General features: G+C 43.0%; 1 protein-coding gene and 1 long non-coding RNA gene across 5 annotated transcripts in view; one reads left to right on the top strand and one right to left on the bottom strand.

Annotated features, from left to right (window-relative positions):
* LOC121554135 overlaps positions 1 to 27,548 on the bottom strand; it is a 59,975-nt gene that overhangs the window by 23,416 nt on the left and 9,011 nt on the right. The window lies entirely within an intron of this gene.
* On the top strand, positions 590 to 26,887 carry agpat3 (1-acylglycerol-3-phosphate O-acyltransferase 3). Of its 4 annotated transcripts, none has more exons than XM_041867579.2 (10): positions 590 to 798; positions 17,481 to 17,538; positions 19,055 to 19,282; positions 20,371 to 20,540; positions 20,670 to 20,831; positions 21,431 to 21,584; positions 21,662 to 21,764; positions 21,895 to 21,970; positions 22,061 to 22,259; positions 25,751 to 26,887. In XM_041867579.2, the coding sequence occupies exons 3-10, from the start codon at positions 19,105 to 19,107 to the stop codon at positions 25,840 to 25,842; spliced, it is 1,134 nt and encodes a 377-aa protein (XP_041723513.1). In that variant the 5' UTR covers positions 590 to 798; positions 17,481 to 17,538; positions 19,055 to 19,104; the 3' UTR covers positions 25,843 to 26,887. The 4 variants fall into 4 exon arrangements, with proteins under 4 accessions (XP_041723513.1, XP_041723514.1, XP_041723512.1 ...); XM_041867580.2 differs by lacking the exon at positions 590 to 798 and adding an exon at positions 11,325 to 11,849; XM_041867578.2 differs by lacking the exon at positions 590 to 798 and adding an exon at positions 14,199 to 14,489.

Raw genomic sequence — 27,548 nt, 5'->3', positions numbered from 1 at the left:
ATACCTGGGATAGGATAAAGTAATCCTTCTACCCCCCCTTACCCCAACCCACCCCCCCCCAAAAAATTTTTATTTTATAAAAAAAAACATTGTAAAGTGGTTATCCCACTGGCTATAAGGTGAATGCACCAATTTGTAAGTCGCTCTGGATAAGAGTGTCTGCTAAATGACGTAAATGTAAATGTAAATAATGGGAATGCTGGCTTGTTATCAGACAGGAAGAGGCAAAGCGAGAGGATTTACTCTCTGCCAAAGAGGTCAACAAAAAAAACAATGAATTTGCTACGTGAGGCTTATTTGATCGAATAGAGGTTTGGTAATGGTTAGGTTGTTACGAATGCACTGATATAATTGGACGCACGTAGCATTTCGGCAAAAACAAAAGGCTTTATATCGGAGTTGTGACTGTTGCGCACACTCGTATCTGGCCTCTCATTGGCTAGAATGGCCCCACCTGATATCGCCTCCTCCCGCCTGCCTTACATCTTTGAGGACATGTATTTCCATTGTTAAAGCTGTCACTCGACTATCTTGTCAATATAATAGATAATCTTCGTTGTTATGCATTGTTTCCAGGGGGACAGAGTTTGTGGTTGGATAGACAGGAAGTTGCATATTTCACAGAAGGATGTAGCTAGCTAGAAGTTAGTTAGCTCAAAGAAAAACCTTTATATTGAACAATATATGCGTCTATGGCGCTGGGGTACAAAGACACCAATGTTGTTTCAGTGTTGAGTTGAAAACCAACGTATTGGACCTGTTTGGTAATTTTACTCGTCGTCGGGATCCAGAAATCAGGTAACGTTAGCTAGCTAAAATGCTATTCAAGTTAGCAGGGGTGTAAATAATCTTTACGTCGATTCTGTTGCGAAACGTTTACTCAGACGGAAAACGTAAACCAGAGTTTCTATTGGACAAATTCAGGTAGGTCCCTCCTCGTTTCGTTCAGTTTGTTGAGTTTGTTTCCTTTTGGTTCTTAAACGGTAAACGGTTTCCGTAATGAATACACCCCTGGCTAACTGGATAGGTAAAACCACTGCAGCAGTAGCCATCTAACATGCCACCTAATGTAACGTATCACTGCAGAGTAGTCTGGACTTTGGCACAGACATGCCTTCGTGGGTTGGGAGTTATGACCAGAGTATGTGAGCGGAGCGTGCCCAATTTGACTGGAGCGCGGAACGAGTTTCCCAAAAGCTGGAGCTTCGGCCTTCTCCAGTAGCGCTCTCTTCACGAGCTCACGCCTTGATCACACTGACCGTGTTTTTGCATTTTGGTACACCAGAAGGACATTCATTTCCAATGGAACGCTGCGTTTGCCTTGCAGTATTGCAGAGGCAGTTGCAGTACGTTCTGTGTGGTGCATAGGTGGGATTTATTGAACATATGCATCAAACTGTATGTGTAGATGGCTTGATGGAAATAGTAGCAGAAGCAGAATGTTGCACACATATCCAGATGATAGTGCGTACCATTTTGCGCAATAACTCTGTCGGTGTGATTGAGGCAGTCAGGGCATTCCTGCCCATCATGCATTTGTAGGCTACTTGTGTGCTGCTATAGAGTACTACAGTATTAGTCATAATACCCATAAAACCTAGCGGTCAAACAGGAAATGGTTCCAATCATTTTTCCACCATTCATTTATCCCATAGGGGATTTTAGAAACACTTAAAATAAGGGCTGTGTTTTGTGTAGGCTTACCCTGGCGTGACGTTTTGCACAAGACAGTTCTCGTCTCCTAACTCCGCCGCTGCCTCCGCCGCATTGTTCTGAACACCAATATGCTGGTTAACTTTGCTATTATGCACATAGCAACATGGTCTAGGAAAAGGCGCCAATTCAACAGCACACTGATGTTTCAGAACCGTGGACAGCGACCGTTATCCAACGCGGGAGAAAGCGCATTGGTTATAAAATAATATTATTTTTATTAGTGTTGCACCATTGTTCTTACCTAACACAGCCATATACAATTTCAGTAGCACATGTCTTAGTGATGGACTGTTCAATCCCCACGGCCTCCACAATGGATTAGTCCACTCAGACAGGTGCAAATCCGACAGGTGTCTTGTACAGTGCATTGGAAAGTATTCAGACCCCTTGACTTTTTCCACATTTTGATACGTTACAGCCTTATTCTAAAAGGGATTAAATTGTTTTTTCCCCCTCATCAATCTACACACAATACCCTATAATGACAAAGCAAAAACAGGTTTTTAGAAATGTTTGCAAATGTATTACAAATAAAAAAAAACTTAAGTCACATTTACATAAGTATTCAGACCCTTTACTCAGTACTTTGTTGAAGTACCTATATCAGTGATTACAGCCTCAAGTCTTCTTGGGTATGACGCTACAAGCTTGGCACACCTGTATTTGTGGAGTTTCACTCATTCTTCTCTGCAGATCCTCTCAAGATCCTCTTGAGCTCTGTCAGGCTGCACAGCTATTTTCAGGTCTCTCCAGAGATGTTCGATCGGGTTCAAGTCCGGGCTCTGGCTGGACCACTCAAGGACATTCAGAGACTTGTCCCGAAGCTGCGTTGTCTTGGCTGTGTGCTTAGTGTCGTTGTCCTGTTGCAAGGTGAACCTTCGCCCCAGTCTGAAGTCCTGAGTGCTCTGGAGTAGGTTTTCATCAAGGATCTCTCTGTACTTTGCTCCATTCATCTTTGCCTCGATCCTGACTAGTCTCCCAGTCCCTGCTGCTGAAAAACATCCCCACAGTATGATGCTGCCACCACCATGCTTCATCATAGGGATAGTGCCAGGTTTCCTCCAGACGTGACGCTTGGCATTCAGGCCAAAGAGTTCAATCTTGGTTTCATCAGATCAGAGAATCTTGTTTCTCATGGTCTGAGAGTCCTTTAGATGCCGTTTAGCAAACTCCAAGCGGGCTGTCATATGCCTTTTACTGAGGAGTGGCTTCCGTCTGGCCACTCTACCATAAAGGCCTGATTGGTGGAGTGCTGCAGAGATGGTTATCCATCTGGAAGGTTCTCCATCTCCATAGAGGAAATCTGGAGCTCTGTCAGAGTGACCATCGGGTTCTTGGTCACCTCCCTGACCAAGGCCCTTCTCCCCCGATTGCTCAGTTTGTCCGGGAGGCCAGCTCTAGGAAGAGTCTCGGTGGTTCCAAACTTCTTCTATTTAAGAATGATGGAGGCCACTGTGTTCTTGGGGACCTTCAATGCTGCAGAAATGTTTCAGTACCCTTCCCCAGGTCTGTGCCTCGACACAATCCTGTCTCTGAGCTCTACGGATAATTCCTTTGACCTCATGGCTTGTTTTTTACTCTGACATGCACTGTCAACTGTGGGACGTTATATAGACAGGTGTGTGCCTTTCCAAATCATGTCCAATCAATTGAATTTACCATAGGTGGACTCCAATCAAGTTGTGGAAACATCTCAAGGATGGTCAATGGAAACAGGACGCACGTGAGCTCAATTTCGAGTCTCATAGCAAAGGGTCTGAATACTTACGTAAATAAGGTATTTCTGTTTTTGTAATTTTTTTAAAATAAATTAGCACAAATGTTTAAAAACCTGTTTTCTCTTTGTCATTATGGGGTATTGTGTGTAGAGTGATGAGGAAAAAAAAGTATTTAATACATTTTAGAATAAGGCTGTAACGTAACAATGTGGAAAAAGTCAAGGGGTCTGAATACTTTCCGAATGCACTGTACACCATAATGTTTTTTTTGCTACTGCTTGACTAAAGAAATCTTGGTCGACCACCAGCCTATCGACCAAACAATCGACCAGTCGACTAAATGGGGTCAGCCCTAGTCCACAACTATAGAATCATTGTGGAATCTGAAAACACACATATCCCGAAAGCATGATGGTGTACTACCTGCACGTGCTAACAGAAAGGAACGAGGTGGGTAGCTAACTGTCATTGTAGCAAAGTATTCATAAACAAAAAATCATACATCTTAAAAGTTTCGTTCATTTTGGTCTATTATCTATACAATAGGGCTGACATATTACCTCTTTCAAGGAGCGTTTTATTGGGTTATTTAGCCTAAAAACCTTTAGGCCTACCTATAGAAAAACATACAAAAACAACTCTGCATCCTTGCCCAACCTGGCAGGAGTGGCCCAAAGGGTGTTTAGCGTCCCCAGTGGCTCTGTAAGCGCCAAGAGGGTGTTCTCCGCTGATGGCCTGCTCTCCAGGCACCATCTCATGAGTCTGAAGCCACAGACTTTTTAGACTGAGCCTAATAAGACATTTTTATTACATTTTAAGTAATTCACAGTCTATATGCACAATTTATAGACTAATGATTTAATACAACGAAATGTTGTTTTAAATGCTGAGCGCTTAATGTTCCTGCCAGCAAATGCTTCACAATTTATTTATTTGTAGGCTATAGCTTTGAAATAATTGAAATAATAGGCTCAACTCCACTCACATACTCTGGTTATGACCAAGTTCGAGTTAACGTTAGCGAGAAACTAGATAGCTAGCAGAAGTTAGCCTAGCTAGCTAGCTGTGAGTTTCAGTTATAGCTGTCATTCACATGGAAATTGGACTGTTAGCTAACTAACTATTTAGCTAACTAAAGTCAGTTTAAATATGCATTTGGAATTAACCAGCAAGTATTTATGTTTATAATCCTATCCCATGTGTGAATGAATTAGACCAGCTAATGTCAGTCAACCACTAGCCTTTGATCATGACTCTCAGTTCCATTACATTACACATAAGAGTCAACAAAACTCCCCCTACAGAAGATTCCTTAAGAGCCCCAACGTTCAATCTGAACATTAACACGGATCACTTTTGCTATGGTTCCGGAAGCATAATGACCTTATCTTTCATATCAGCGAGAAATCATTTTCAAAAAGGTTAAATTGTCGCTCTGGATAAGAGCGTCTGCTAAATGACGTCAATGTAAATGTAATACAAACGTTGATAGAGTTAGTGTTCCCTCACGGCCATATCTCCATGTTACAGCGCTTGTTTATGGAAAACAGATGGAAGACAAGAGGTGACCACCTGTGCTAAGCTATCTAGCATGCTCCGAACACCTGTGTGTAAGCGTAACTCTGGAAGTGTAGCAGAAGTGTAGTTTTGTCGGATGGAGGCACTCGCAGCTGTATGGATCTGTGCAAAACTGCTACAGTAAGTGTATATTTTTTATTTGAAGGATTCTTTCTTGCTGATGAAAGATAAGGGCCATGTGTTTCGAAAGCAGTATCGCAAGCGATGATTATGGACGTTTCTAAACGTTAAAACACAGATTGTAGTTCACACGAGAGTGGTGGGCGAAGCCAACGGCTGAAAACTGTAGGGAGAAGGCAGAATGCCGCCTACTAGTCAACCACCATCCAGGTCATGCACAGTAGCTTGCCAGAAGATACCGACCATTACGCTTGTTTACACTGAGCTGCACTGGGGTCGGAATGCGATCCTGGTTACATTAAGACACATACCTCAATGCAGGGATGGGATATGCCTCTGTACTCCAGGTTTTACCTTTATTTATTTTTATTTATTTATTAATTTTCACCTTTATTTAACCAGGTAAGCCAGTTGAGAACAAGTTCTCATTTACAACTGCGACCTGGCCAAGATAAAGCAAAGCAGTGCGATAAAAACAACAACACAGAGTTACATATGGGGTAAACAAAACATAAAGTCATAAATACAACAGAAAATATATATACAGTGTGTGCAAATGTAGCAAGTTATGGAGGTAAGGCAATAAATAGGCTATAGTGCAAAATAATTACAATTAGTATTAACACTGGAATGATAGATGTGCAAGAGATGATGTGCAAATAGAGATACTGGGATGCAAATGAGCAAAATAAATAACAATATGGGGATGAGGTAGTTGGGTGGGCTAATTTCAGATGGGCTGTGTACAGGTGCAGTGATCGGTAAGGTGCTCTGACAACTGATGCTTAAAGTTAGTGAGGGAGATAAGTGTCTCCAGCTTCAGAGATTTTTGCAATTTGTTCCAGTCATTGGCAGCAGAGAACTGGAAGGAATGGCGGCCAAAGGAGGTGTTGGCTTTGGGGATGACCAGTGAGATATACCTGCTGGAGCGCATACTACGGGTGGGTGTTGCTATGGTGACCAATGAGCTAAGATAAGGCGGGATTTGCCTAGAAGTGATTTATAGATGGCCTGGAGCCAGTGGGTTTGGCGACGAATATGTAGTGAGGACCAGCCAATAAGAGCGTACAGGTCACAGTGGTGGGTAGTGTATGGGGCTTTGGAGACAAAACGGATGGCACTGTGATAGACTACATCCAATTTGCTGAGTAGAGTGTTGGAGGCTATTTTGTAAATGACATCGCCAAAGTCAAGGATCGGTAGGATAGTCAGTTTTACGAGGGCATGTTTGGCAGCATGAGTGAAAGAGGCTTTGTTGCGAAATAGGAAGTCGATTCTAGATTTAACTTTGGATTGGAGATTCTTAATGTGAGTCTGGAAGGAGAGTTTACAGTCTAACCAGACACCTAGGTATTTGTAGTTATCCACATACTCTAGGTCAGACCCGTCGAGAGTAGTGATTCTAGTCGGGTGGGCAGGTGCCAGCAGCGTTCGATTGAAGAGCATGCATTTAGTTTTACTAGTGTTTAAGAGCAGTTGGAGGCTACTGAAGGAGTGTTGTATGGCATTGAAGCTCGTTTGGAGGTTTGTTAACACAGTGTCCAATGAAGGGCCAGATGTATACCACAATGTTCCATCGATAAGATTAAAATACTGCTTGTTTTCCAGGAAAACAGCCCTTTACGTCCTCATGCTAGCTAGTAGTAGCCACCGCAGCAATTTTGGAATGGCAGTGTCAGCCAATCAGCTCCTTTGTTTTTGAACACGATGTGGTCGTCACTAGTTACCACAGCTACACAGTCATAAACCCTGCCTATTTCTACCATTTCTCTTCTTAAAATCTGATTTTAAAGCTAACCCTAACCACACTGCTAACCTTATGCCTAACCTTAACCTTAAATTAAACCAAAAAGCACATTTTTGTTTTCATGAATTGTTAATATATAGGCAAGTTTGACTCTGTGGATGTGGTAACTAGTGAAAACCACACAATGTGCCATTCCATAATGGCTGCTGTGGCTACTGCTAGCTAGCATGTTGACCCAAAAAAGTTTGGGTGCTGATTGGCTGAAAGCTGTGGTATATCAGACTATATCACGGGTATGACGCAAAATTACTTTTTTACTGTTCTAATTGTTTTGGTAACCAGTTTATACACTGAACAAAAATATAAACGCAACATGTAAAGTGTTGGTCCCATATTTTTGTTCAGTATAATAGCAATAAGGCACCTCAGGGGTTGCGCGTTACATCGTGGCTAAGAACAGCCCTTAGCCGTGGTATATTGGCCATATACCACAAACCCCCGAGGTTCCTTATTGCTATTATAAGCCGGTCATCAACATAAATATAACTGTAAACAAGTAGGTTTGCGTCATACCCATGGTATATTGTCTGATATACAGTGGGGGAAAAAAGTATTTAGTCAGCCACCAATTGTGCAAGTTCTCCCACGTAAAAAGATGAGAGGGGCCTGTAATTTGACAAATTGAGGAAAAAAATTCCAGAAAATCACATTGTAGGATTTTTAATGCATTTATTTGCAAATTATGGTGGAAAATAAGTATTTGGTCACCTACAAACAAGAAAGATTTCTGGCTCTCACAGACCTGTAACTTCTTCTTTAAGAGGCTCCTCTGTCCTCCACTCGTTACCTGTATTAATGGCACCTGTTTGAACTTGTTATCAGTATAAAATACACCTGTCCACAACCTCTAACTTTTTGGTAAAAACTCAACTCGTCGTGTTTGGAGGACAAAGAATGCTGAGTTGCATCCAAATAACACCATACCTACTGTGAAGCATGGGGGTGGAAACATCATGCTTTGGGGCTGTTTTTCTGCAAAGGGACCAGGACGACTGATCCGTGTAAATGAAAGAATGAATGGGGCCATGTATCGTGAGATTTTGAGTGAAAACCTCTTCCATCAGCAAGGGCATTGAAGATGAAACGTGGCTGGGTCTTTCAGCATGACAATGATCCCAAACACACCGCCCGGGCAACGAAGGAGTGGCTTCGTAAGAAGCATTTCAAGGTCCTGGAGTGGCCTAGCCAGTCTCCAGATCTCAACCCCATAGAAAATCTTTGGAGGGAGTTGAAAGTCTGTGTTGCCCAGCGACAGCCCCAAAACATCACTGCTCTAGAGGAGATCTGCATGGAGGAATGGTCCAAAATACCAGCAACAGTGTGTGAAAACCTTGTGAAGACTTACAGAAAACGTTTGACCTGTGTCATTGCCAACAAAGGGTATATAACAAAGTATTGAGAAACTTTTGTTATTGACCAAATACTTATTTTCCACCATAATTTGCAAATAAATTCATAAAAAATCCTACAATGTGATTTTCTGGATTTTTTTTCCTCATTTCGTCTGTCATAGTTGACGTGTACCTATGATGAAAATTACAGGCCTCTCTCATCTTTTTAAGTGGGAGAACTTGCACAATTGGTGGCTCACTAAATACTTTTTTCCCCCACTGTACACACCGCTGGAATGCTGTTTCAGCCAATCAGCATTCAGGACTCAAACTACCCGGTTTAGCTTTTGTTAATTGAAGATAGCTAGCTAGCTAGTTAGTATCTGAAGAGTTTAGAGAATCACCCCCGGAAAGTACTAACCTAAATATTTTTTTATTAAACACAATAAATTCATAACTCAAAATGACCATTGAGCTTCTTACATCCCCCAAAGAACAATTACATTGAAAACCAGATGGGGGTTGTCAGTGCCTTGGCTGTCTACCATTTCAGTTAAAAAAACGGACCATATGGCACATTGCCTGCCCCAAACTCCTCAACCTTCAACACCTATTTATGGAATGCAGTTTGGGTCTTTGTGTGTCAAAAAAGAAGATGCATCAAATAAGCTTTTAATTTGATGCGTCAAATAGACAAATTCTATTATAAAATGTTGTGTGCGCTGAATTTGCATGCGCAACTAAGCCAAGCGCCACCACTACGGTCAGTAGCATTGTCAAAGCTGTATAAAAATACATAATAATAGGTCTGCAAAAAAGCACACACACCAGCCACAATGTGTTTACAATACTGCGTTGGTAATGAGCCATTATTTGTTAAGCCGAATGGGAAAACGTCTGTGTGAGCATTTTAAATAAAATCAGATAAAAACGAGCAGGATCACAAATGTTAGCTAGGTTGTCCAACATTCTCCCCGGCATGCAACCATCCCAGAGGCAGGGGAGAAAGGATGGTGATCCTGCTGCTTCTGCCTGCCAGCCAGCCACATCCCAAACAGTTTCACCTGATGCATCCTAGCTAGTCAAGCATTTTGTCAACATTGATAACTGTTTGGAAACTGGAGGTATGCTGTCTCCCTACTACGTTGACTTCGGTTTGCAGTATGACAAAGTCACTCACAAATGTATTTGATACAGATGTTATTAGTAACTTCTGGGGTAGCTAGCTAGCTTTAGCTTGGTACTTAGCTAGCACCAATACAAACAGCCTGAAAAAATGACCAGAAACTGCAATCATTTTCAATATTCTTAGCAATGATTTAGGAATCCATGTGACTAAGCATTAGCTAGGAACCACTTGTTGTTCTCCTATTGAAATCGAAATTCAGTTCATGAAAATAACTAGCTAGCTAGCTAACGAACTAAACAAGCTAGCCAGCTACCTAGCCCTTTAGCCCCAAACTAACATTAGAAGCAGCGAGCTAGCTTAATCTCGCTAGTGTGGCTTGACCGGACCGGGTCCGACCATCATCAACCAAATACGAAAACTGTCTTATAAATTAGGGGTATTTAAGATAACACCTATCTAGATGGTTAGCAAGCTAACTATACCTACTGAAACGAGGCAACTTTACCAGCATCATAGCACGTATCGGTGAATCGCTGTGACATATGAAATACAAATTATATTATTATATTATTATATTATTACAAGTGATGGTGTAATCAATGTGTAATAACTACGTTTAAAAAATGATGAACGTGTTAAATTATTATGTAACGTGCAGTCATATTCAGGTCCAGATTGGTCAACAAGCTTATTTTATGTGTCAAATAGTGTTATTTGACATATCTTTTTTGACACGCAAAGACCCAAACAGCATTCCATACTAATCTCATAAAACGTCTCAATCTCACACTAGGCGTACTTCCAATTTGAAGCCTTTATACATAATCTCTCACATTGTCTGGTTGCATAGATGTTTTCATGAGTCTGCAGATTTGCATGTTGCCATAATAAATTCAGATGAGTTAACCTTGTTATTCGTGCCAGTGGGTCAAATCAATATATAGACCTTGTTCCTTTAAAGAGGAGTTGACTAACACGTGTTTGTTTGGAATATCATTGTCAGTATACATTCTATCAGGATGCATAGTGATATTGTTTTTCCACACTTCACAGCATTCAACACATGTTTGAAACCCACCCTCTTCCCCACTGCTTGGAATGCCAGAGATTTTTAGAAGCCATGTTTGCTCTTGGATGGGCAGAGAAGGGTAAAATGTCACTTATAGTGGAAGAAATGTAATGTGGAACTGTGAAATGATGTTGTCTTGGATATTAATTGGACTTAGTCACTGCCTGTGGCATTTACTTATTCAGATCAACTTTATTATCCCACCAGGGGGAAATTCATTTGGTAATGTGCTTAAAAAGACGATACAATATAATTCATTGAAAGTGCTATAGCTATACATTTAAAGTGAAAGTGCAATATGCTGCGTACTCGAGGGACCAACAGACTATCTATTAAACAGCCTAATGGTAGTTGGAATAAAAGAGTCCCCATATCTATCTGTTTTGATTTTCTTTTGAAGAAGTCTCTTTCCCCTTGTCCGGCTGCTGCTGTGACTGCATTCTGAGTGAAGGGGATTAGTACTGTCCTGTAAAATGCTATCAAGTTTTAGGAGGATGAGCTTTGTGTACAGGTTGGTGGCTGATTCTTGATCTATACCAATTATCCTTCCCGCCGTCTTAATCAAGCGCTGAAGCTTGACTTGGTTTTGCACTTGCATGTTTCCAAACACGCATATCAGACCAAAGGACAGCACACTCTGCAGGACAGATTTATAGAACATTTGTAAGAAATGGCGGTCGACATTAAAATCGTTCAGTTTGCGTAAAAAAAACGTTATCTGTAGCAATTTCTTTATCTTTGCAAAGGCACAGCAGCTGAGCTTCTCCACCCAACCCCCATACAGATGGATGGAAATGAGAGGTGACTTATCCAGGGTGCTGCTGCAAGAGCGCTAATCAGTGCTAATCTGGACCGGATTAGAGTTTTGTTGTCCTACATCTCTCCTTCTCCTCACTGTACAAAGGAGAGGCTCCTTCTGTGTTCCGTCTGTTTTGACACATTTATTCCAGTGTGTCTTGGTTGTTCTTCTTGTCTCGCGGCGATCTGGTGTGAAGCCAGTCGCCGACTAGCTCCTCTTTCGTTTCTCACCTGAGTTGCTTTCTTGAGGACCGTCTCCTGTTGCGCCGATGGACGCACCCTCCTCATCCTCCTCTTTTCCTTGGGACTTAGTGTTCATGCTGTCATCATCATAATTTATCTTGTCTCCTATGGGGATTAACATTAGCATGAGTCTCAGGCACCGTGGACACTGACACCCCCCTTGTCCTCCTCTTAAAACGGTTCAGAGATTTCCATCTCTTTTTTTCTACTATTCTTTTTTTTTCCTGGGGGGAAGGTAATCAAGGAGGGGGGCGAAGATGCTGAACCAGGGGGCCGTGATGCTCTTTACAGGGCTGTGTGGGGCACTGGTGGTGCTGTCGATCGCCTACTACACCTACTGGTAAGTCCTGTTGAGGGAGCAGTCGAGAACCGCGTCAGAACTTAAAACAACTTTATAGACATGACTGGTTCTGGTTCCACAGTGAGCCCGTTTGTTGACTCCAACTGCTTGAGGCTGTGTGGAACCACAAACTATAATCTAAAATCTCTTGTACTACCTGACACTGGTTTTGAGAGTGTGTAGACTGGGCTTGGTTGGTTGTTGGCTCTGATGCACTTAATTGACTGAGTTGTTTGTCTTGTTATTTGTTCAGGAGTGGCTCGGGACCTTCTGCTGCTGAACATCTTGGCCAAGTTAGCCTGTTTTGGAGGCCAGGCTGTTTTTCCCTGTTAATCAGTTTAGCCCTGAGTGGCTATTGCTAATCTCTGCCACGTCCCACGTCCAGTCAGGCCTTGTGTGTGTGTATCCTTGCATACTTGGTAGCCTGCTAAATGGCTTTAACCTCGTAGATACACAATGGCAATTTACACTACCGTTCAAAAGTTTGGGGTCACTTAGAAATGTCCTTGTTTTCCAAAGAAAAGCCATTTTTTTGTTTATTAAAATAACATCAAATTGATCAGAAATACAGTGTAGACATTGTTCATGTTGTAAATGGCTATTGTAGCTGGAAACGGCTGATTTTTTTTAATGGAATATCTACATAGGCGTTCAGAGGCCCATTATCAGCAACCATCAGTCCTGTGTTCCAATGGCACGTTGTGTTTGCTAATCCAAGTTTATCATTTTAAAAGGCTAATTGATCATTAGAAAACCCTTTTGCAATTATGTTAGCACAGCTGAAAACTGTTGTGCTGATTAAAGAAGCAATAAAACTGGCTTTCTTGAGACTAGTTGAGTATCTGGAGCATCAGCAATTGTGGGTTCGATTACAGCCTCAAAATGGCCAGAAACAAATAACTTTCTTCTGAAACTCGTCAGTCTATTCATGTTCTGAGAAAAATGAAGGCTATTCCATGCGAGAAATTGCCAAGAAACTGAAGATCTCTTACAACGCTGTGTACTACTCCCCCCTTCACAGAACAGCGCAAACTGGCTCTAACCAGAATAGAAAGAGGAGTGGGAGGCCCCGGTGCACAACTGAGCAAGAGGACAAATACATTAGAATGTCTAGTTTGAGAAACAGACACCTCACAGGTCCTCAACTGGCAGCTTCATTAAATAGTACCCGCAAAACACCAGTCTCAACGTCAACAGTGAAGAGGCGACTCCGGGATGCTGACCTTCGGCGTACAGAGGCCCATTATCAGCAACCATCATTCCTGTGTTCCAATGGCACGTTGTGTTTGCTAATCCAAGTTTATCATTTTAAAACGCTAATTGATCATTAGAAAACCCTTTTGCAATTATGTTAGCACAGCTGAAAACTGTTGTGCTGATTAAAGAAGCAATAAAACGGGCTTTCTTGAGACTAGTTGTGTATCTGGAGCGGCAGGTAGCTTAGTGGTTAAGAGCGTTGTGCCAGTAACCGAAAGGTCGCTGGTTCTAATCCCCGAGCCGACTAGGTGAAAAATCTGTCGATGTGCTTGAGCAAGGCACTTAACCCTAATTGCTCCTGTAAGTCGCTCTGGATAAGAGCGTCTGCTAAATGACTAAAATCAAAATCAGCAATTGTGGGTTCGATTACAGGCTCAAAATGGCCAGAAACAAAATCTGCCGTTTCCAGCTACAATAGCCATTTACAACATTAACAATGTCTACACTGTATTTCTGATCAATTTGATGTTATTTTATTGGACAAAAAATATTTTTTCTTTCGAAAACAAGGACATTTCTAAGTGACCCCAAACTTTTGAACGGTAGTGTACATCCTTTGCCTGCCTTGTAGGCTAGGCCAGGGGTTGGAAATCTTTTCTGTTTCAAGACCCACTGAAACACTTTTTTAAAAATCTGGGGACCCCTACATCAGAAATCAAGTTAAGACACTTATAAAAATGACATTTCACAATGTGTTAATGCCTACATACATACTAAATGTGAGATGTTTTAGCCTTACTGCTGTTATTTTTAAATGTTTTAGCTTTATCTCCTGAAAGCTGTCTGAGGCCCCCTAGTTGAGAAACAGTGGACTTCTTAGGAAATGTTTGTTTGAGTAAATCATAAAATAACACATTGACACTATTTGGTTTCAAACCGATAGACAAGCAGCCTATACAAGCACTATTCCCATAGCACTGTCTCCCTCATCCCCCTTATACCTGGGGAAAATTATGGCTGAACTTTTTTAACCTCTGTTCGTTGGCCCAGTATTGACGGCCAGCCATTCGTCTGAGGGGATCAGGTGATTGCAGACACTCCTCCCCCTCCCCCTCCCCCCAAACACACTCGCTCCACCAGGCAACGCTTTGGCAGGCAGGCTGGGAGAGCGTCTCCCTCTCTCCCCCTCCCTCTCTTTTCTTTTGTCTCTCTCTCCCTTTATCTCTGTGTGGGGACAAGTTTCCCACTCTGCTAATGGACGGCCATGTGAGATGTCACTAGTCTCTTAGGCAAGACTCCAAAGTTCACTCATGTTTACTGAGGAGCTCTGGTGTTTCTCGCGCTCTCTTTCCCACTATTTGTAATTCTCACTCTGTTCCTGACTGTGGGCAAAGCTAGGGCTTCACACTTTGACAGAACTGCTTGCTCTCTCTTCCAAACAAGGTTAGTGGTATTTCTGCTCCTTGGTGTGAATGGGATGTTATTTTATGAATATTGACATCGCTAAGATGATGGAGACATTTTTTATCTCACTAGTAATACCGTGTTAAACTCAGAATCACCTGTTTGACTGTGAACTGATGCACCTACTGTAGTGAAATAGATAGGCTATACCGGTAGTTTAAGCGTGCATGCTATTATCTGCTTGTAGATGCCAGACGCACTGTAGCAACTGTTTGTATTATTAGACTGTTTGCAGAGTTGATATTGCCGGCTACAGTTTTGACATTTGACTGCCATGGTTGTTTGGTGAAGGAAGCAGTCCAAGGCATTGCAAGCTGATGTAAATGACTCCTTGATTCTTGAGCATCGGATAAAGTTGTTTTCTGGCCCTCTTCAGTGCTATCTGCAGGAAAGGCTCTGTCGCAGCCGGCCTCGACCGGGAGACTCATGGGCGGCGCACAATTGGCCCAGCGTCGTCCAGGGTAGGGGAAGGAATGGCCGGCAGGGATGTAGCTCAGTTGATAGAGCATGGCGTTTGCAACGCCAGGGTTGTGGGTTCGATTCCCACGGGGGGCAGTATAAAAATAAATAAATACATGTATTCACTAACTGTAAGTCGCTCTGGATAAGAGCGTCTGCTAAATGACTAAAATGTAAATGTAAATGTAAACCGCCTTCATTTAATGGGCCATTTAAAACATGGGTCCTACAGACCTACACCACACCCTGTTATGCCTTGGCTTTATGGCATCCATCACAACTCCTCAGGCCAGTGAAGTTAGAACAGAACCTTGAAGTATTGAGAAAGTGTATTGGGAAATCATAGTCAGCCCACAGAGAAATATGCACATGTAACACGCGTCACTGTGCTTGCTTAACAGTATAGCTTCCTTCCTCACAAGTCCTTACTGACCTTGATCTCGGATCCTCTGCTTCTCAAACACAAGTGACCCACGCTTGACTACGCTGTTGACTACGCTGTTGAAAAGCTAGCAGTTCGATAGCACAGGTTGAGACGTTTCAAGCTGGGGAATGAGGTTACGAATCCAACTCGTTTACACTCACACCTCTAAACTCACTCCACAGTGACCCCAGTCGTTGAGCAGAGCGCAACTGCAGATCCGGGTCACAGCACCACTTCTGCCCGCTTGACAGCTCTTAGCAAACTATAGAAAAGCTAGCAGTTCGATAGCTTGAAATGTCTCCACCCACGCAAAGTAGTGAGGTTATGAATCCAACTCTGTTACACACACACACAGGATGGTGAGAGTGAGTGTGTGTTTCAGAGGGACGAAGTCTATGTTCTCTCAGCCCTGTGTTCCCTCAGTTCCCACAGCCCTATGTTCCCTCAGCCCTATATGTTCAAATTACTTGAGTAGATGCTGAGATACATGTTGTTGTTTTTTATCTCAGAAAATGCCATTTGGGCTGCTGGAATATTGACTCAAGGTCATAGTGATTAAACATAATTCAGTAGGTTCCATATATACCCTCACATTTGTGTAGATGCTGAAATACTCAGCATGTTCTACATTATAACAATAAGCATTGGTGCCAATTCTGATTGAAACTGGTTCAGTGGGTACTGAGGGACCATAGGGTGGACCTCTGTTTGGATGCTTGAGGTCACTCAGGTCCACACTCTGTGGGTGGGACCTCCTGTGGAGTTGGTACAGCTGGCCTGTAGTACACACACAGCCATTGATTTGACTCTTTGTTTCTAGGATGTGATTTGACAAAAACAGTGTGACTTTGACTTAATGCTCATTCCGTTATTAGGCCACTGTGTAGTTTGCAGTGTTTTATGATGGGTTCGGTATAGCTTTGTAAAGTAGCCTATATTATTGAGATTGGAAATAGGAAGGGGGCACAGTAGGTGAAATAGTCTGTAGTGGATACAGTATGACTAATTCTGTAGTATTACTAATGATAGTAATATGTGGGAGGGAGGGGAGTGGTGCAGGCCTGCTGTTTGGGGGTGTGTGGGATCTAGAGTTAGCAAAGATGACACACCAGTATCCCAGAGAGCTTGAATGGGGCCAATTTAGAGACTTTGTCGCTATAATTAGCGAGTTTTGAAACCCCTCCAGAGACTGTTATTGTTAAGAGCCTAGCAACAAATTCAGTGACTTATCAGGCTGCCTTGGAGAGTTTTGCCACCAAGGGGTTTTGATAGCATTTGGCGACTTTTCCCACTCAATTCTGGGAGTAGCTATCTGCAACAGAAGTCACAGCAACAGCGCACAAACAGTTAGCACTTTGTGACAACTGCTGATGTAAAAAGAGCTTTATAAAATATAACTGATTGATTGATAGGCATAGAAGCAAGGGGAGCGGGTGTGCGGCGGGAGAGGGGAGCGAAAACACTAAGTTGGGGACCGCAGCAAGGCAAGTTTGTGCTGTGACGTCGAGGGAAAAAAAAGTTGGCAACACTGAATGGGGCTAGTTTAGGAGTTGGACACCTGGTGTGGGTGTCTGTGTGTGTGAAAAAGAGAGTGAGAAAGGGAGTGAGTAAATTAGTTGCTGGACTTGTTCCAACTAGGTGAAAGGGTGTGAGTGTGTGTGTGTGTGGGGGGGGGGTGGTATGCAGACGTGTACATATCAGTAAGAGTGAGAGAGAGGTTATGTGCAATGCCATTTGGGTGAAAGGGAGTTTATTTTTATGGGCAAGCTGTGTTTTTAGCCTGATAGTTTCCTATTTTACATTGGGGAAATATAAATGGAAATAAATCACAGAGACTTCTCAGCCTGTCTGCTGAACTCCTCAGAATCAACCTGCTCTTTCAAGGTATTTTCTTATCACAGATTTCTGAATTATTCAGTTGTATTTTGTTTGCAGTCTTTTTTTATTTTTATTGTTGCTGTCATGTCACAATTTTGGCCATTTGGTGCAAGTTAGATACTTTTTTGGGAAATAGCTGATTGTTCAGATCATCCCGTCTTTAAACTGATTGTGAATAGTTTGTAATGATGTTCCTCTCTGTCCCTCAGGTCTGTGGTGTTGGCTGACGGGCCGTGCAAACGGGGCTTGTGAAGGGAACCCACCGTGGTAAGTTGCACTGGAATTTCTGAAAATTATCACGCTTCCACTATTAACCCAGCCTCATAAAAGGGGTCAGGAGTTTTCCCTGACCATGTGACCTGACTAGGAAAACTCTGGGTCATAGCCAATAAGGACCTTTTCCTGGTCAGGTCAGTTGGTCAGGGGAAACTCCTTGCCCTACTCATATTCATAAACATCCTTCTTTAAAGGGTAGGAAGTTTTTACTCACCAAAGTAACAACAGTGTGGTCAAATACTTAGTAACTTAGTTGTAGTCCCGATCTGGTTACCTATAACTACAAACATAGTTATGTTTTTTTTAATATACAGTACCAGTCAAAAGTTTAGACACACCTACTCATTCAAGGGTTTTTCTTTATTTTTACTATTTTCTACATTGTAGGATAATAGTGAAGACATCAAAACTATGAAATAACACATATGGAATCATGTAGTAACCAAAAAAGTGTTAAACAAATCAGAATCTATGTTATATTTGAGAATCTTCAAATAGCCACCCTTTGCCTTGATGACAGCTTTGCAGCACACTCTTGGCATTCTCTCAACCAATGGTCTAATGTCCATTGCTCGTGTTTCTTGGCCCAAGCAGGTCTTTTCTTCTTATTGGTGTCCTTTAGTAGTGGTTTCTTTGCAGCAATTCGACCATGAAGGCCTGATTCGCACAGTCCCCTCTGCACAGTTGATGTTGAGATGTCTGTGACTTGAACTTTGTGAAGCATTTATTTGGGCTGCAATTTCTGAGGCTGGTAACTCTAATGAATTTATCCTCTGCAGCAGAGGTAACTCTGGGTCTTCCATTCCTGTGGCGGTCCTCATGAGAGCCAGTTTCATCATAGCGCTTGATGGTTTTTGCGACTGCATTTGAAGAAACTTTCAAAGTTCTTGACATTTTCCGTATTGACTGTCATTTCTCTTTGCTTATTTGAGCTGTTCTTGCCATAATATGGACTTGGTCTTTTACCAAAAATGTCTATCTTCTGTATACCCCCACTACCTTGTCACAACACAACTGATTGGCTCAAACGCATTAAGATGGAAATAAATTCCACAAATTAACTTTTAAGAAGGCACAACTGTTAATTCAAATGCATTCCAGGTGACTACCTCATGAAGCTGGTTGAGAGAATGCCAAGAGTGTGCAAAGCTGTCATCAAGGCAAAGGGTGGCTATTTGAATAATCTCTAATATAAAATATATTTTGATTTGTTTAACACTTTTTTGGTTATTACATGATTCAATATGTGTTATTTAATAGTTGTGATGTCTTCACTATTATTCTACAATGTAAAAAATAGTAAAAATAAAGAAAAACCCTTGAATGAGTAGGTGTGTCCAAACTTTTGACTGGTAGTGTATATATATTTTTAACTTATTTTGGATATCTTCGGAACTACCCACAATGCACTATTTATCAACGTCATATGGAGAACCGGTGCTACCTGGTGGTATTTTCCACTGAATTAAATGAAAATGCATTGTTTCTTTATGGTGTTCTTCCCCAGGTTGGCCGTAGTGTGTGGATAGTCCTGCTAGCCCCCAGACAGCCCTGGCCATGGGGCTGATAGCGTACATCAAGAGCCTGTTCATCCTGCAGCTGCTGGTTGGCTTTGTGTTTGTGGTCAGCGGCCTCATCATCAACTTCATCCAGCTGTGCACCTGCGTCCTATGGCCCATCGACAGGCAGCTCTACAGAAAGATCAACACCCGCCTCTCCTACTCCCTCTGGAGCCGTGAGTCACACTCGAAGTCTTGAGTCATGTGTTGTATTTGTTTGTGTGTGAGGGGGGATAGGCTCAGAGCTGCACATTCTGTCTGTTGTCCCAAAACAAACCAGTCTTAAATGCAGTGCAAACTCCACCCACATGGTGTACTGGTTTTGGTGTTCCCCTCTATCCCTCTCGTTGCTGTGTTGTGTACATTCCTCTCTCATGCGGTCTGTGTGCAGAGTTGCCAGTGAACAACAGGCACAATGGATTCTGGTCGTTGTAGTTCATTACCACAAACTAGGTTGAATATTTGTCTATTGAAAACTACAACGCCCTACAGCATCCCACAGTTCGTTCTTGATTTGATGTCTCTCATGCTTGATAGGATTTCTCTAGAGAAACGCACTTTGAGCTCACAAATAAAACGAACTAATTGGAATTCAAGTAATTGAACCAACTTCGGTCAATTTGTTGTTTAATAATCAGAAAACATAAAAATAATTTGGTTAATCGTTGATAGTGTGCTTGATAATCATGAGCAGACTTGGGATTGACTGGTTGATGCGCAGATAGTGCTCTGCGGCTGGACCATGTGAGAACGCTACGGCGTTCATGGAGTGAGTATCTTTGTGTGTGTAGTGGTCGCAAAGCCTGTACCAAAGGAAGCCGATTCATTGAGCCTCCTTATTGGCTACACCCACAGGGTATTATTTTCATTAGGAAGACGATAGCTTGTTTGCTAGCATAGGCACTTAACTTGAGAGCTAAACAAACTGTTGTTGACTGAGTTTACACTGAAGTGATTTTTACAGGTTCAAAGTTTGTGTCGGAATTGAGAATGGTGTAGTGTAGTTCATTGCAACGGTTCGTTGTGACTGGGTCGTTGTGACTGTGTGTAAAAGGTTTGGGGTCAATTTAATTTCAATTCATGAAGTAAACTCAACAACAACAAAAAATTGTAAGAAAAAATTGAATTGAAATGTTAGTTTACTCTTAAGAATTGACTGTATTGAAATGGAATTGACACCAGTTTGATGTGACTGGGTGGTTCATTGTAACGGAGTTGACACTGGTTCGTTGTCTTAACTCTGCTGGCCCTCGCTGTCCTATAGAGCTGGTAATGCTGCTGGAGTGGTGGTCGGGCACAGAATGCACCATATTCACAGACCAGGCCACGGTGGACAAGTTTGGCAAGGAGCATGTCATCATCATCCTCAACCACAACTACGAGATCGACTTCCTCTGCGGCTGGACCATGTGTGAACGCTACGGCGTGCTTGGAGTGAGTACCTGTGTGTGTGTGAGAGATAGAGAGAGGGAATGAGTGAAGGCTGCCTATAATTACTGTTTATGAAAATATTATGTTTGGTAGGTTGGCTGAATGATCTCGTTTCGTCTTGTCTTCTCTCAGGCTTCAAAGGTCTTGGCCAAGTATGAACTGCTGAAGGTGCCTCTGATTGGCTGGACCTGGTACTTCCTGGAGATCGTCTTCTGTAAGAGGAAGTGGGAGGAGGACAGAGACACCGTGTTCAAAGGCCTGACACAGCTAAAGGATTACCCTGAGTTTATGTGGGTGAGTAGGACGACAAACAGACAACACAATGACCTTTGCCCCTCTCCCTCTGACCGTCCGCACGTCTCTGTATGGATTTGTACCCTGGGTCGTCTTCATTAGGCATCAAACAGATGAAAAACGGACTGAAACAGGGAGGGACCACCTGGACGTATCCAATAAGAAACGCACATTTCTGTTTACCGTTGCATAATGTTTTCCACTGAGTGGACACGCCCCAGAGTTGTCGGTGGGTACGTGCACACAATTTAAGCCAGTAATCTGACAAACTCTCATGGGGGGAAAATGCAAGGGAAGAGAGGGTCTGAGGGGAGGAATCAAATAAATACAACTGAGATTCTGTGTGTGTGTTGTTTGTGCATGTGTATTTGTTACTGCAGACAGTGTTGCCAGAAAGGCACATCAGGGTGTGTCTGAGGTAGTTCACCTCTGTTGGCGTTCCTACCTTCTGTAGTTTCCACTGGGACACGTAGGGATTACAAGGTCATGAGCTTAAGTGTGTTGTGTTTACCGCTCCAAAGACAACAGGGTCACCTCCAAAGACAGCAACAGTGCGTGTGTGTTGACTTGTCTCTCTCTCTCTCTCCATCTTTCTTCAGTTCCTCTTGTACTGTGAAGGCACCCGTTTCACACCGAAGAAGCATGAGATCAGTATGGAGGTAGCAGAGAGTAAAGGTCTACCAAAACTCAAATACCATCTGCTGCCCAGAACCAAAGGCTTCACCACAACACTGAGCTGTCTCAAGGGCACAGGTAGGACACACACACACACAAGCACCTTCACACACACATTTGCAGCACACTCATTATCGAACTCTTTCCTTTCTCAGTATCTGCTGTGTACGACGTGACACTAAATTTCAGAGACAAGAAGGTCCCAACGCTGCTGGGAATCGTCAGTGGAAAGAAGTACATGGCAGATATGAATATCAAGTAGGTGGCGCCTGTCTCTCTCCCACAAACAAAGGCAGTGCACTGGTGACTTACTGTATCACCAATACAGTGACTTGCTGCCCTTTAGTAGCATTGTACTGAACTGACAGTTCCTCTCCTTCCTGTATAGGCGGTACCCAGTGGAGGAAATCCCAGAGGACGAGAAGGAGTGTGCAACCTGGCTTCACGAGCTCTACCAGCGGAAGGTACTGGGAACTCAACTTTCCAAGTCAATGACTCTCTCCACTAATATAATATTGACAACATTCTCTCTTTCTTTCCTTTTCTCTCTGTAGGATGCACTGCAGGAGCACTACGAGAAGGAGGGCAGTTTCCCCGGTCCCACCATCAAGCCCCCCCGTCGGCTGTGGACGCTGCTCAACTTCCTCTTCTGGGCCACATTGCTTCTCACCCCCCTCCTCAACTTCGCCTGCGGGGTGTTTGTCAGCGGCTCTCCCCTCCTCATCGTCGGCTTCTTGATCTTCTGCATCATCGGTGCGGATGCCACCCATTTAGCCTGCGCTAAACCTACTGCTTTTTCCAAGTGCCTTATGTTGTTAGGACCTGCCTATACCATATCATCTCATTTTGACTCATTATTGGGTGGTTTCCCGAACACAGAATAAACCTAGTCCTAGACTAAAAAGCTATTTAAATAGAGATTCTCCATTAAGCATGCGGTTTAGTCCAGGACTAGGCTTAATCCGCTCTAAATGTATAGTTTTATAAAGTAGACTTCCTTTTTCCACTGGTGGGACTGGTGCTACCAACTTTTTCAGTTGATGGCACCAGCACAAGATTTGGTCGCAACAATTTTTTCAGCCACTGTGCGCCGATTAATGACCATACAGAACAAGGCTGATAATGACTAGCCATCTTTAAAATGATGTCCGCGCCCCGCGGAAATCAAATTAGCATGAAAAAAATCCCCATCAAAATCAGCATATCTGTTGTTTTTGCATGGGGCTGCTCAATCCACCGCATCAGCCGATCTCGGCCTTCCGCATTTGCGGTGGAAGGTGGCAGAGCTACAGCTGTGTTTGTCAGACCAGGAGACATCCTGAAAATCGGTCTTCTCATGAAAACGTTTGTAGTGTCGGAACGGTTTGAGGTACAAACTAATATGACCCCTCTATGGAAGGATAAGACTCTCACGAACACAAACATCTAGGATTCCCACAAGCCTCACAAGACTCGTCTGAAGGTAGACTGATACGAGTTTAAAAAATGAATGGAAATGCAGTGCATTCGGAAAGTATTCAGACCCCTTCACTTTTTCCACTTTATGTTACAGCCTTATTCTAAAATTGATTAAATCGTTTTTTTCCCTCCAATCTACACACGAAAATAGGTTTAGAAGTGTTTGCACATGTATTAAAAACAGAAATACCTTATTTACATAAGTATTCAGACCCTATGAGACTTGAAGTTGAGCTCCGGTGCATCCTGTTTCCATTGATCATCCTTGAGATGTTTCTACAACTTGATTGGAGTCCACCTGTGGTAAATTCAATTGATTGGACATGATTTGGAAAGGCACACACCTGTCTATATAAGGTCCCACAGGCCAATATCATCCCTGCGGTGAAGCATGGTGGTGGCAGCATCATGCTGTGGGAATGTTTTCAGCGGCAGGGACTGGGAGACTAGTCAGGATCGAGGGAAAGATGAACGGAGCAAAGTACAGAGAGATCCTTGATGAAAACCTGCTCCAGAGTGCTCAGGACCTCAGACTGGGGCGAAGGTTCACCTTCCAACAGGACAATGACCCTAAGCACGCAGTCAAGATGACGCATGAGTGGCTTCGGGAAAAGTCTCAATGTCCTTGAGTGGCCCAGCCAGAACCCGGACTTGAACCCGATCGAACATCTCTCGAGAGACCTGTAAATAACTGTGCAGCGACGCTCCCCATCCAACTTGACAGAGCTTGAGAGGATCTGCAGAGAAGAATGGGAGAAACTCCCCAAATACAGGTGTGCCAAGCTTGTAGCGTCATACCCAAGAAGACTCAAGGCTATAATCGCTGCCAAAGGTGCTTCAACAAAGTACTGAGTAAAGGGTCTGAATACTTATGTAAATGTGATATTTCAGGTTTCTTTTGCAAAACTAAATTTAAACCTGTTTTTTCATTGTCATTATGGGGTATTGTGTGTAGGGGGGAAAAAACTATTTTATCAATTTTAGAATAAGGCTGTAAGGGTCTGAATACTTTCCGAATGCACTGTATACAGTGGGGGGGGGGGGAATGTATTTAGTCAGCCACCAATTGTGCATGTTCTCCCACTTAAAAAGATGAGAGGCCTGTAATTTTCATCATAGGTACACGTCAACTATGAGACAAAATGAGAAAAAAAATCCAGAAAATCACATTGTAGGATTTTTAATGAATTTATTTGCAAATTATGGTGGAAAATAAGTGTTTCTCAATACTTTTGTTATATACCCTTTGTTGGCAATGACACAGGTCAAACGTTTTCTGTAAGTCTTCACAAGGTTTTCACACTGTTGCTGGTATTTTGGCCCATTCCTCCATGCAGATCTCCTCTAGAGCAATGATGTTTTGGGGCTGTCGCTGGGCAACACAGACTTTCAACTCCCTCCAAAGATTTTCTATGGGGTTGAGATCTGGAGACTGGCTAGGCCACTCCAGGACCTTGAAATGCTTCTTACGAAGCCACTCCTTCGTTGCCCGGGCGGTGTGTTTGGGATCATTGTCATGCTGAAAGACCCAGCCACGTTTCATCTTCAATGCCCTTGCTGATGGAAGGAGGTTTTCACTCAAAATCTCACGATACATGGCCCCATTCATTCTTTCCTTTCCTTTACACGGATCAGTCGTCCTGGTCCCTTTCCGGAAAATACCCCCAAAGCATGATGTTTCCACCCCCATGCTTCACAGTAGGTATGGTGTTCTTTGGATGCAACTCAGCATTCTTTGTCCTCCAAACACGATGAGTTGAGTTTTTACCAAAAAGTTATATTTTGGTTTCATCTGACCATATGACATTCTCCCTATCCTCTTCTGGATCATCCAAATGCACTCTAGCAAACTTCAGACAGGCCTGGACATGTACTGGCTTAAGCAGGGGGACACGTCTGGCACTGCAGGATTTGAGTCCCTGGCGGCGTAGTGTGTTACTGATGGTAGGCTTTGTTACTTTGGTCCCAGCTCTCTGCAGGTCATTCACTAGGTCCCCCCGTGTGGTTCTGGGATTTTTGCTCACCGTTCTTGTGATCATTTTGACCCCACGGGGTGAGATCTTGCGTGGAGCCCCAGATCGAGGGAGATTATCAGTGGTCTTGTATGTCTTCCATTTCCTAATAATTGCTCCCACAGTTGATTTATTCAAACCAAGCTGCTTACCTATTGCAGATTCAGTCTTCCCAGCCTGGTGCAGGTCTACAATTTTTTTTCTGGTGTCCTTTGACAGCTCTTTGGTCTTGGCCATAGTGGAGTTTGGAGTGTGACTGTTTGAGGTTGTGGACAGGTGTCTTTTATACTGATAACAAGTTCAAACAGGTGCCATTAATACAGGTAACGAGTGGAGGACAGAGGAGCCTCTTAAAGAAGAAGTTACAGGTCTGTGAGAGCCAGAAATCTTGCTTGTTTGTAGGTGACCAAATACTTATTTTCCACCATAATTTGCAAATAAATTCATTATTGGCTACATGTGATGGCAGAGTTTGCTAAACAAATGCCCAGCGATTTATATAAATCATATTCTGCCAGGTAGGCCTACTTTGCAGTCAACATTTAATTGGGAAAGTTTTTTGGGAAAGCCTTTAGAAATTTTAATTCAAACAGCGCATGATGACTGAATTGAAGGTCGCAAATGTGAGTGTTTTGGTTGCAGTGTTGAGCCCTGTATAGTATATGTGATTGCCTACTCCTGTATCTGCACTTTGTTAATTTGTATTATATGTCTGTTTTTTGTCTTCTGCTTTCTTTCTACTATTATTGACCAATCTGTCTGCTCTCTCCACAGCCTCCATAGCAGTGCGCCGCCTGATCAGTGTATCTGAGGTGAACAAAACCGGCTCTACTTATGGCAAAATGGAGGGCAAGAAGGAGAACTAGAACTCTTTATGGCAGTCACGTTACGGTCCCTCTACGGTCAACGCTCGGTGTCTGAGCGGTCGTTGCGGTCCCCGCACAGACAGACCCTGTGCAGCCACCCTCCTTTAAAAATAAGTAAAAACACAGCCGGAGAGTGGGGGGGATATAACTGAATAGACTTTCTAGATGTAAGCTAAAATATTAATTATGATGATTGTGATACGGAACAAAATTTAAAATGGAACTGTTGCAGTTGACTCCCTCTGAATGCATCCTTCCAGTGAGAGGGGGGTGACAGACAGCAGGACTGAATGGTAGATACCAGGGGGTGTAGCTCTTTAGCACCAAACGCTTCCTGCACCCCAGCTCGAGGCCCCCCATGGGTGTCTGTCTCCTCCGCACAGCCTTGTTGTTCACTTCATCCACATGCTCCAGAACTCTCCTGTTGTAGCAGTACCACTTTCTCCAACATGCACACCACTTCCTGCCACAGCAGCCCACCCTAAAGAAGTTCTCTCCACCTATCAAATATGCTAATTTTCTGCTTTAGTATCTCTGACTGGGCCAGCCCACACCAGTCATACGTCCCTCTGTAGTTTCAGCAAGGTGCTCTACTGTCTGGAGAAGACTGAGATTCCCAGCATGCTTTAGCTCCCCACCCTTCCCCTCCATGAGGGTTGGGTGTGGAGGTGAAGGAATCTTAACACCTCTGAGCACATCCTGTTATTTGTTTGTCCATCTCCTCATGAAACTTGAGCTGAATCCTGACACAAACGAGATTGAGCATGCTGCTACTCCCCCCCGTCCCTCCCAGAAAAGCACAGATGTGACGGCCAACCTCGCACCACTAAAATGCAGTATTTAATGTTAATTTAATGACAGGTTTGGGCCGGAGTTGATTTCTGAATTGCTTGTAGATCCCATAAATACTGGTTGTTATAAACAGTAAAAAATGAATCGTTTGGTTGCCAATGAATATACAAAAGTGATTGAATGATGGGATTTCCAATGTCAAGATGTAATCCTCACTTTTTTCTGTGTGACATAATAAATGTATTTCCCTACAGTACTCTGTCGTGAATTGTTCAGAGGGTTTTGAGGAGTGCTTCTCGTCAATGGTGGATCAACATCTAATAATTAACACAAATTAATTGTAAAATAGTTAGGTCTACCATCCCACCACACCCCGGTCCCCCCTCTATTTGACCCCTTAGTGTATGCAATTTAAAATCCACAACCACAGTTTGAACGCCTATAGGCCCATCATAAGATAAGGTAAAACAAAGCTAGTGTAGGAGTCGTCCAGTGGCCAAGAGATTTGAGGACTCATCTGAGGACAACACCATCCCTAACCCTGGGTGTCCCTACCATCTAACTCGGCTTCCAGCAGAATAGATTTATGCTTTCACCAAGAGCAGGTGAAGTGTCCCACAGGCCATTTGCAGAGTGAATTTTCCCATATCCATAATTTGATTTTCCAGCATTTTAACAGCAAGGTAACACTTTATGCATGGCCAGTTATATATATATATGGCCAGTTATTGGCATTCTAAAATACTATGCCCCCCCCCATGTTGAAATGTGCCCAATAATGTATTATTAAAAAGTTATATTTTTAGGGCTGGCTCTTTCACCCAATAACCTATAGGCTTACATGGTCCATATTATCAGACAGGTGTGTTATTTTAGCAATAGGAATCATCACCTACAGTGTGTAAAACTGATGC

The sequence above is a fragment of the Coregonus clupeaformis genome, chromosome 22, assembly GCF_020615455.1.
Source record: "Coregonus clupeaformis isolate EN_2021a chromosome 22, ASM2061545v1, whole genome shotgun sequence".
NCBI classification, from domain to species: Eukaryota; Metazoa; Chordata; class Actinopteri; order Salmoniformes; family Salmonidae; genus Coregonus; species Coregonus clupeaformis.
This window is presented reverse-complemented; position numbering and strand designations above follow the sequence as displayed.

What these genes read in the sequence shown, in the direction of transcription:
- agpat3 (XM_041867579.2), top strand. Translation starts at nt 19,105, where the DNA reads ATGGGGCTGATAGCGTACATCAAGAGCCTGTTCATCCTGCAGCTGCTG. An exon ending in CTCCTACTCCCTCTGGAGCC is followed by an intron (nt 19,283 to 20,370) that starts GTGAGTCACACT and finishes GCTGTCCTATAG; the next exon opens with AGCTGGTAATGCTGCTGGAG. An exon ending in ATGGCAGATATGAATATCAA is followed by an intron (nt 21,765 to 21,894) that starts GTAGGTGGCGCC and finishes CTTCCTGTATAG; the next exon opens with GCGGTACCCAGTGGAGGAAA.